Source organism: Rhinichthys klamathensis, unplaced genomic scaffold, assembly GCF_029890125.1.
Source record: "Rhinichthys klamathensis goyatoka isolate OS25496 unplaced genomic scaffold, OSU_Roscu_1.1 h1tg000015l_1, whole genome shotgun sequence".
NCBI lineage: Eukaryota > Metazoa > Chordata > Actinopteri > Cypriniformes > Leuciscidae > Rhinichthys > Rhinichthys klamathensis.
In genome coordinates this window covers 1,076,124-1,086,238 of record NW_026606567.1, presented here as the reverse complement: position 1 = coordinate 1,086,238, position 10,115 = coordinate 1,076,124, and the positions used below count along the sequence as shown (strand labels likewise).

At 39.1% G+C, this 10,115-nt stretch overlaps 1 protein-coding gene and 1 long non-coding RNA gene across 2 annotated transcripts; one reads left to right on the top strand and one right to left on the bottom strand.

The window, feature by feature from the left end:
• Positions 1 to 1,371: 1,371 nt before the first annotated feature.
• Positions 1,372 to 4,921, bottom strand: tob1a (transducer of ERBB2, 1a). Its single transcript, XM_056272246.1, has 2 exons — positions 4,672 to 4,921; positions 1,372 to 3,483 (listed from the first exon to the last, which is right to left on the bottom strand). The coding sequence occupies exon 2, from the start codon at positions 3,299 to 3,301 to the stop codon at positions 2,327 to 2,329; it is 975 nt and encodes a 324-aa protein (XP_056128221.1). The 5' UTR covers positions 3,302 to 3,483; positions 4,672 to 4,921; the 3' UTR covers positions 1,372 to 2,326.
• Positions 4,922 to 7,673: 2,752 nt separating this feature from the next.
• LOC130069835 (uncharacterized) lies at positions 7,674 to 8,970 on the top strand. Its single transcript, XR_008803804.1, has 2 exons — positions 7,674 to 7,911; positions 8,033 to 8,970. It is a non-coding gene; the product is annotated as an uncharacterized LOC130069835 (long non-coding RNA).
• Positions 8,971 to 10,115: the final 1,145 nt, after the last annotated feature.

Sequence of the window (10,115 nt, the reverse complement as noted above, 5' to 3'; positions counted from 1 at the left end):
CTGCAACTCATCTCTGACTCACTGAGTTGGCAAAGTTCAGAGCTGCACAGAAAGGGAGCTGCCAAGGCACCTACACACAACCGTGAAGCCACGGCGGCAAATGAAGATGCCCTCCGTGGCCTTTATTTTCCTGACCTCCCCTTATACAAGTACACCTGGGAACCACCCTTGTTTGTTCTGCATTTTGCGGCTATAAGGTGGTAGCTCTGACAAACAGGTGAGAGCAAGAGGCCACATTTACACTTGGTATTAGCATCTCGCAAGCAATGTTTTGAAATCCAATCGCTTCAGTCATATTTTTAGGAAGTTGTTATGCTACAAAAGCAATAATCATAAATAAATGAATAAAAGTGCCGGTTTGTCCTGATTTCCATGTCTTTCACAGGGAGCCTCGCTGTGTTTTTTTTAGTTCATTTAGCTGTAAGACGCAGAAACTCTATTAGACACCAACATTATGCAGGGTAAAGGGAGGGTGACTAAATATACCGGCGAAAGTGAGGTTGTGGGTTAACTCATCTGCAAATTCCCTCCACAATTCACTTTGCTCAATCAACTAACTTAATTAGAGCACTAAATATAGATCCATGTTGCTTACTGGATTCAGAGGAGCTGTTACATGCTTAGACATTAATCTAACAGCCGTTCATTCTGAATCCAGCAGCACCTGTTTTTACGGCTGAGCCTCAGCAACAACAATGATACTGCAAAACTTATCTCGACCTTTGCATATTTCTGCTGAAGCATTATGGGAGAATCCAAAACAGATCAAAATTCACGTTCATCTTCAAAAGATACAAAATACATCGACTTGTTTTTTGCATAACAAACCTGGTCAAGATCAGGCGTTCTCTTTATGGAGGTTTAGTGAATGCTTGTGGGCAACTATTAGTATACCTGGAACTGACTGCTAGAAAAGAGAAGAGTCTGTTTAAATATAAACCTCTAATAATTCCATTAAAAGCTCCTCTGTTCTCCTGAAAGAGCATGGCATGAGTCACAGTTCAATTCCCAGGAAATACATATACTGATATAATGCATACCTTGAATGCATTGTAAATTGCTTTGGATAAGGGCATCTGACGTATGAATAAATGTAAATGAGGAGTGTAGCTTACGATTCGTGACTAAAGAATAAATGCTGATCTGACTGCTACACTATATGAGTCACAGCCATTTCGATTATGAAAACCCGTTTATGGAATTATACTAATTTTACATTTTCTTGAGCAGTGAAAATGAAAAGACGATGCATTTTTTTAAGAGAGAAAATAAATGTAGACTAGTTTAGAGCCTAATATTCAATTGGTAATGAGAGTAGAAATTAGTAAATGTGTAAAATGAAGACTTGAATAAAAAGCTTAAGACCATGCGTATCATTTCAAGCATTTTAATACAAACTTAATAAACTATCAGTCCCTCTTTACATGTAAGACACTGACTCCAAATACTTTGTTATACTATTTGTTTTTGTCAAGTATTGCACAATGTTGGTACAAAATTAATATACGATTACATTTTGTCCATAGTATAGCAAAAATCTTTGAACTCTTAACAGAAAATACAACTCTTGTTTTTACTCTTCCCCCCCCCCCCCCTCCCCCTCCCCCTCCCCCTCCCCCTCCCCCCCCAACAAAAGCAAATATTTTTAAATCCCAACACAATGGAATATTCTGTACACATTCTTTAGAATAGTTGATGTTTTTAAAGATGGATTTCATTTTACAATTTCAATAAAAAAAAATATAACAAAAGCTGCTGCAGCCATCACAGATCACTGGAGTAGTAAAAAGATATAAATGCAATATGTCGTAGAAACAATATATACTCTGATATTTTACAAACTTTCTACTAAATTAATTATACAGTTAGAAAAAAGACCAAGAAATCCCTCATTCAGCATTCAGGCCAATCCTTGGAAAATTGGCTGTATAGCTCTACCTTGAATACTATTAGAGGCCTTGATTTGTAGTTTTTTTCTTCATAAAGATATCTTAAAACAGTCAGTAAAAATAATTTTGTGCTTGGTTGGCAAAAGAAAACAACTTAAAAAAACAGTATGAGTTTAGATAACTAAGCTTGATTGTACAACAAGCTTAATTGTAAAAAGGATGACAAAAATACTCAAGGGAACAACATTGTTCACCCTCGGGCTCATCGTTTTTGACTTATTCACTGGTACTTTACAGTTGAAGTGTTGCTTTTCGATTTTCTCTTTTTTCCTATTTTTTTCCTTTTTTTTTTTTTTTTTTTGCGGTTTTCCAAACGTGAACACCTGCTTCCCGCCACCCCATCACATATCTCTGGTCGTTAGTAGTATTCTCGTTTTCTAGTTGGCCATCACTGGCTGGAATTGCTGGTTAGAATACTGCATGTTGCTCAAGTTGAAATTCAGACTGTCCATGAGGGACTTCTCATTAAGGCCCCCATAGGCTGCAAACACATCGAAGGCATTATTGAACGGGAGAGGGCTGAGATTGAGGGACGTTTCCCCGGGGAACATTGCACTTGGGCTGCCCTGCCCCTGGAGATTGGGGAACACGAACTCCTTGGCGTTCGGAGACAGGGCAGAGGGCTTCTGCGCTTGACCGCCCAAGCCGACACCGTAGAGAGAATGCATCGATGTGGACATGACTTTCTGCTTCAGGAGGTTGTTTACATTCAGGCCCAGGTTGGTGGGGGAGTTTCGGGCCACCTTGTTAGCATTCCGCCCATTGCTTTTCATTTTCGTGGAGCCGAACTTGGTGGCGGCGAAGGTGGCAGTGGTAAAGGTTAATGGTTGCGTGGAACGGCGCATGAAGGTGGGGCTGACCGCCGCCGACTGACCGAACGGCGGGGACGGGGAACTGGAGGTTGGGGACATGCCTACAGGCTCACTGATGGGCATGAAGACCTGGGCCTCTGGGTTAAAGCTGTTCTTGATCTCCTTGTCCAACTCCAGTCCGTTCTCATTACTGTCATCCACATAGAGCACCTTGACGGGTCCCTTCTCCCCAATCTGATAAGAAACCTCGAAAGGATCAATCCAGACACTGAGGTCCTGAGGCAGGTTGTTGCGGACATCCTCAATGTCCAACCCACTTTCTTTGGCTGCTTTCTCTACAACTGGGTCCACTTTCTCCCCGACATGTATACACCTGAATCCAGACCCTTTGTATGGCTTGTCCGGGTACCAGTGTCCCTCATATTTCTGTTTCAGCTGTCTCTCCAACTCCTCGCCGAAGATGTTGACACGTCGCCTGGGCAGCTTATTGTACAAGTAAGAAATGATGAAGTTGAGTGCTACTTGGATTTCAAGCTGCATAGCTGCTGCGCCGCCCTGGAGTATCACCGTTGGCTGTTTGAATTCTCGTATTGTGTTGTAAGCCACCAGAGGGCAAGGCTCAGCTGGAGCCAGGCAAATAAACAGAAACTTGGGGGAGACGGTTCAAAACAAAGTGCTGTTGCAGAGGGAACGTCTCGGTCTGCAAACGTCTGATCCGATTCCTAGAGAGGAGAAGAACAAAAAAACAACTAGCATTAATAACCCTGGCTTGTTATTCTCAGCTGGAAATAATACATTGGAACATGGTTCCATCTGTCAGTTTTCTTAATAAAGAGTTCATTAGTTCAATAGCTTGAATGTTTTGAACAAACAGCTTGCGCATTCATGGGCTCACAAGTAAGATTAGATTTTGCATATGCATACACAAACAATCCCTAAAACCACGCTTCAATGCACTGGTTGAATTTTCCACACATGTTATATTCAAGACACCAAATTCTGTAAGGTACACTAAGGTAATCCTATAAATGCAGTTTACCATTATAGGAAGGATGCACTGGGACTCGCGGAGCTGATAGTGTTATGTAATAGCCTATCTAACTTGCCCTGACTAGACCCTGCACAACTGTAACCAATCCACTGCTGTCGTCATAATCGAACTTTATCTTTAGCATGCCATCCGTGTTTGTAAAATTGACGGTGTCGTGAGGAAATTAGACACAAGAATGCAGACTTTAATAATTAAACCTGAACGTGTCACGAGGAGAAATATAAACCAGTCAGCACGCGCACATAAGCGCACGACCGTCGATTAAGCAAATAAGGGGATGAATGCGCTCGAATCTTAAATCGAACGAATAAAATGTTCATAGTAAGCGTTAGTTACCTAATATAAGATCAAAATATGTTTCGTTTGTATATTTAAAGCGAGTATAAGCCGTCAGAGATCGTATCGTCGCTCCCACCCAGTTCACAGGGTAAAGCGACAGCGAGGACATAATGTACAGTTTGAAAACAGATATATCAGTAATGCATTAAATGCATCATACAAGGTATACATCTAAGACAAGACAGCAGTATATGCTATATTCTGTGAAATACGAACTAGATATGCTGACAAATTGAATGTAGCCTATCTATGTCATATTATATGGCGTTTGTTCGTTTGCATTTCTATGTAAATATCGTATATCTTCTGGTGTAAGACGATGTTTTGCCATAGTTGGCAATCCCTTCCAGCTAAGTCTACAGCCCACGACTGACGCAGCAAGCTGCCTTCATTTAAATTCTCTTAAGGTTTCACTAAACTATATTACAGAAAACGCTTTTGCAATGATCAACACTATTAGTGAGCACTTAAAAAACAGGACACATCACAAACATAGTAATGCAATGAATGAAACACTTACTTGAGTTTACAAAATGACGGTTTTCAGTAGTTGCAATAGATTTAACTAGTGCAAAATAGAAAAATTCTGATATAAATACTTTCTTCACATTAAGTTAAACATAAAGGTATTCCAGTTGGTAGACTTTTGAAATGTTTGTTTTTCTTCTTCTTTTGCTCCCAATTTTCTGTAAGGTATTTGCAGTTTCACCTTCCCAATAAGCTCATCTCCACCCCCTCTATCTGGGTGTTTTACAATTTCGTCCCCTACTGCTGTCATCCGCCTCTATATATAGTTTTCCTCCGCCACGGGCACGCGGTGGGCGGTGATGCGGTTCCAAAGGTCACAACAATACGAACATCGAATCCACGCATGTGATTGGTCAGGCTTGAGCGAGAGGCGGGCTCTAGCACTAACGCCCCTCAAGCCCATTGGCTCATTTTACCATCAATCAAAAAAGGGGTAGATTTAATGCACTTACGTTGAGCCCGTCATAAAGGCTATTTGACGTCACGCGTTACCTAGTACCACAAAAAAGACAGGCTATTCATGGAGGTATCGTATTTCATTTCCATGTTCATATTTCGCAAACATGACTGTTAAAGAGACATTTATGCCCCTAAGTAGATCAAATGACTGAATAAATATATGGCAAAGTAGTGAGCTGACATGGCAGTAGAGCAAAGCTTTGATACAACCTTAGCTAATTTGTTTTTCACTATTTGTATGAATAAACGGGGAAAGGCAGCTATTGTCGAGGGGAAAATTGCATTCGAAATTGAATTTCGTGAAATGTGACAATAGAAAACGTATGCGTTTTGAAGTAAAGAAGCACAATCAAGGCGAGGTTTCCTTTTCCAATATAAACCTGCATTTGAATACATTTCCACGTTAGCAATGTTTTGTTACACGCATATAGACGCATATAGATAGTACACGTATAGATAGTATTACAAAAATGAATGTCAAACAAGAAACTGGTTAATAAAACAATACAAAACCAACGTGGTAATGATTTTGTCACTGGTAGCAGGAGAATAAAATCTCTCGTTTTTTATTGGCTGCAGAACAGACAGGAGGTCCGCGTGAATGGCGTATGGTGCTGATTTCGTCATTTACGTCAGTGGGTTTAGGGATAGTTCACCCAAAATGAAAATTTTGTGATTACTTGGGTTTGTCACGTTTTTCCAAATCTGTATGAGTTTCTTTCTTCCACTGAACACAAAAGAAGATATTGTTGAAGAAATTTGGTAACCAGACAGTTGACAACACCCATTGACTTCCATAGTAGGAAAAAAAAAAATACTCAAGTCAATGGGTGCCATGAATTGTCTGGTTACCAACATTCTTCAAAATATCTACTTTTGTGTTCAACAGAAGAAAGAAACTCATACAGGTTTGGAACAAGATGAGGGTGAGTAAATGATGATCAAATAAAAAATTTTGGGTGAACTATCCCTTTAAACCAATTTAAACTATTAATGTGTACAATAAATTAAGATTAAAATGATGAATTTAATTTAAGCATAAAATGTAGACAACCAAATAGTCTATAATACAGATAACTATACACCACTGGTCATTTTTAACATTACATTCAAAAATTGTCTGAATTTTTTCTTTTTGGTTTATGCCAAATGCCAGGGATGCAGTAGAGACCATAAATAAGCAGAATCAGGCAGCATTTAGTGTTAAATTATTTTAATATAACTTACTTGAAATAAGTGTAAGTTATCTTGATGCATCCCTGGTTGAAAACCAATGATCTAAATGTAGATCCTTTAATAACAAATATTGTTATTCCTATTATTAATTATCAACTAGTTCTCATTACCTTCGGTCATTTTAATGCTTTTCTATCTGTGGACCTTTTAATGCAGTGTAACTAATTTGGTTGACGTCACCGTTATAGCTCAAATAAGGATCACACATCACATTATTATCTGCCCGGGCAACCAGCCTTAATGATGGGGATATGATGGGACAAGAATGGACCTGGGGTATGACTCAGTTAGACATCGCTCTGACAGTGCACTCCCTGATATTTATACAGCAAACAACCTACCAAAAGCCAGTCATGTGTTTGTCTGGCCAGAGGATTGTAGTATGAAAGGCCATGGAGATAAAGCTTCACATGTGCCCGTCACTGTTTTACTTTGGTGTTAGAAGCGATACCTTCCAAAGCAAATGGCTTCAGACTTCAAATGATATCTAAATTAGTTTACAATTGCCTCAGTGAAGAAAAAAAAAACTTGTCTTCTTCACTCTTTGTAATGTCCCTTAGAGCTACAGTTCATTCAGTATATATTCTGAGAACTTAATATGAGATTAGCTTTTAAGATACAGTCTCTACAGGTGCAAAGAGTGATTTACTTTTATTAAGAAATTTATTAACTAGAAATCGCATTTATATTACTTCTTCTATAATCTATCTTAAATATTGCTTTTTTTGCTGTATATTTTTGATAGAATAAAAGCAGATCTATCTATCTATCTATCTATCTATCTATCTATCTATCTATCTATCTATCTATCTATCTATCTATCTATCTATCTATCTATCTATCTATCTGTCTGCCTGTCTGTCTATCTATATATCATATCTGTTTATCCATCCATCCATCTATCCCTCTTTATACCAGCATATCCTATCAAACACCAGGCTGTTATGCTTGTTTTGTGTGTCTTGTTCTAGATCAGGGAATGTTACGCTTTTAATCTTCTATATCTGCCCCTTTATACGCAATAAATCCGGTTTTATTATTACGAGAGGGCATGTCTCTGACGTGGAACTGAACACTGTAGCATAATAAGAAGAACAGGGCTCATGTGTTTTTGTGCCTAATGGCCTGTGATTTTTCTGCCCCATTGCAGCTAGGAGAAAAGCAGCCTAATTTCCAGTGAAAAGCAAAGCTGAATTCTGTTCCCTGATTGGATGCACTGCTGGTTCTTCATATGAGAGTCATGCCTAAACACACACACACAGAAAGTATAGAATATGCCTGTCTAACCTCAATTCTCTCTCTCTCTCTAAGCTACCGATCTCAAATGAAGAACTTTTGACATTGCCGAGTGCTACGACTTAACATGGAGTTCAGAGGCGGGTTTGCACAACAAACAGATGTTCTTTGATGTCAGCTGCAGTGAGGGGGTGGCAAAAAAATGGGAACGCTAAAAAGAAGTAGGTGGAAGGTGTCAGAACTCTAATCACCATGCAGCGTTTGGAAAAAAAATCGATTATATTTCTTAGCACAAACACAGGTTTGTATATCATTAAGAATTCATCTGAATTGTTTTGAACTGTGTATTGCCTTGGCATTTCTTTTAGGATTACAAAGCTGACAGTGACCTGTTACACTGACCTTATCTTCTCTTTAAATAGGCTTTGAGTCACAGTTACAACGCCGGCTCGCTGATCCAGAGACGATGGATGGAAGCTAAATTACACAGGCTGTCAACCAAACCAATGTACAACTCCATTCGGGTGCATTATAAATCATGTCAAAGAGCCTAACAGCAAGAAAATGGACGTGCCATTTGCTGTCACTTCAGACAATTTGTATTATGACATTTCACGAACGCTTGGCCAATTACCCCGAATAGATCTATTGCATAAACTAAATGATAGTTTCCCTAGTTTCTCCACTTCAGCTATGTGATTTAGTTATTCATTAAACCACCCACATCACAAGTGCAAAATACAACTCAGGATATGTACTCCATGAACAGCTCATTTAGGTTAGTATGTGTCAGCACTGTGTATACGTTATGGACCCACACGCCTTCAAAACCAGTAGTATTTACCAAAACAACAGCGTTTACACAACATGCCACAATGTATTTCCACTGCAGTCAGCCTAGTAGATATGGTATTGTGGTGTAAAAGAAAACTGCTATCATATTACAACAAACCTTTTACACTACCACGCCATATTATGAAAAATGCATTATCATGCCTTTGATTTCAGTCTAAAATCATAAAAGGTATCAATTTGTTTGGATAAAAGATGCATGCTGTGTAATATCTCTCATTTCCAATAGTAAAGGATGTCTCAGCGATACAAATTGCAGTCTTGGCAACACTTTAATCAGACCTCCATTAGCTGACTGACAATTCAACTGGTCAACTGCCCTTGTGTTAGAGGAACTCTCACACACACATACTATCTCACACTGAGGGTGTGACATGTCAAGACATGTCGGCTTTACCATTGTGTAGGCTGAAATACAGTATTGTCTCTTATCTTGACAATAAGAAAGAGGAATCCCCAATCAGTGACTGAATAGTTCATCCAAAAATTAGAAAATAATTTACTCGCACTCATGTTGCTCCAATCCATATGACTTAATATATTAACAAAATTAAAAAGGCTGTTTTCTGTACAATGGAAGTCAAAGGTGACTTTGACTTAAAATAATCAGGCAAGTATACACATTCCATCTGAAATGAGCATATTCAGTTTTTCTGGTAACAGGTGCGGTTTTTGAACTTTGAATCTGGAATTCTTTGTTTTTTTCTGTCTTGGAAGAACATCTTGATTTATTTCCAAGTGCTTCCTGAAGACGAGATGCAACAGAAATGTGTCCTTGTTGACACGTCTATGACTTCAATCTGCCATGTGGCTTTGTCTTTACTGCAGTCGCAGTTGCTCGCCCCGAGGCACTGTCATTTGAAGTTGAGAAAGAGCTGTAAGATGTGGAAATGACCTCTGAAGATCAAACAAGTATCCCTTTCCCCTGTGTTACAAGGAAAGAGGAAGAAATGACATGCTGAGACATCAGTCCAGTCAAAAACAAAACAACAACAAAAAACTCGGAGGTGTCAAGAGAGCGGCTCGGTTTGGAAGATACAGTGTGAAGGGGGCAGAGAAGGAAAAAAAGGAAGGGTGTGAGGTAAAAAAGGAGACAGTTGACTCAAATCATACTGTATACGGCTCGAGGTTTTCTGGACCTGCTGTGCTTAGAGAGGAAAGCACGCCACATTCTGCTGCATTCCATCCACACGTGTCTCAAATCAGCACTGGACACCAGCTCAGAGTTTAAGCCAGATAATGTATTTGCCAGTTTTATACTTTATGAAGTTAGGAGATGAAGGAAAACTGGAAGAGGATCATAAATGGCTTTTAAATAGTAAAACTTTACCCCATATCCACCGACAGAGCTCTATCCAATCTGGCCATATTATGCACATTTCTACAAAAGGTCGTTCTGGGCTGAAAACATTTGGAGTAAAGGTGAAGTGTGTCTTTTCATCTGTTAAAATACCTGAAAATACCTATTTGTTGTGCTGCTGCCACTAAAATGATTTTATTTACAGATATTGTGTGTGAGCTGATTGCTATGAATTTAAATAACTTCAGACCATTACATCAAAGCTAGCTTGTGATGCCATAAAGTTGCATACATTACGCAAGGTTTCAAAACTAGGACTCGTAAGACTTGTAAACTAAGAAAGTGATGCAATC

Coding starts and splice junctions, on each gene's coding strand:
- tob1a (XM_056272246.1), bottom strand. CDS start 3,301: ATGCAGCTTGAAATCCAAGTAGCACTCAACTTCATCATTTCTTACTTG.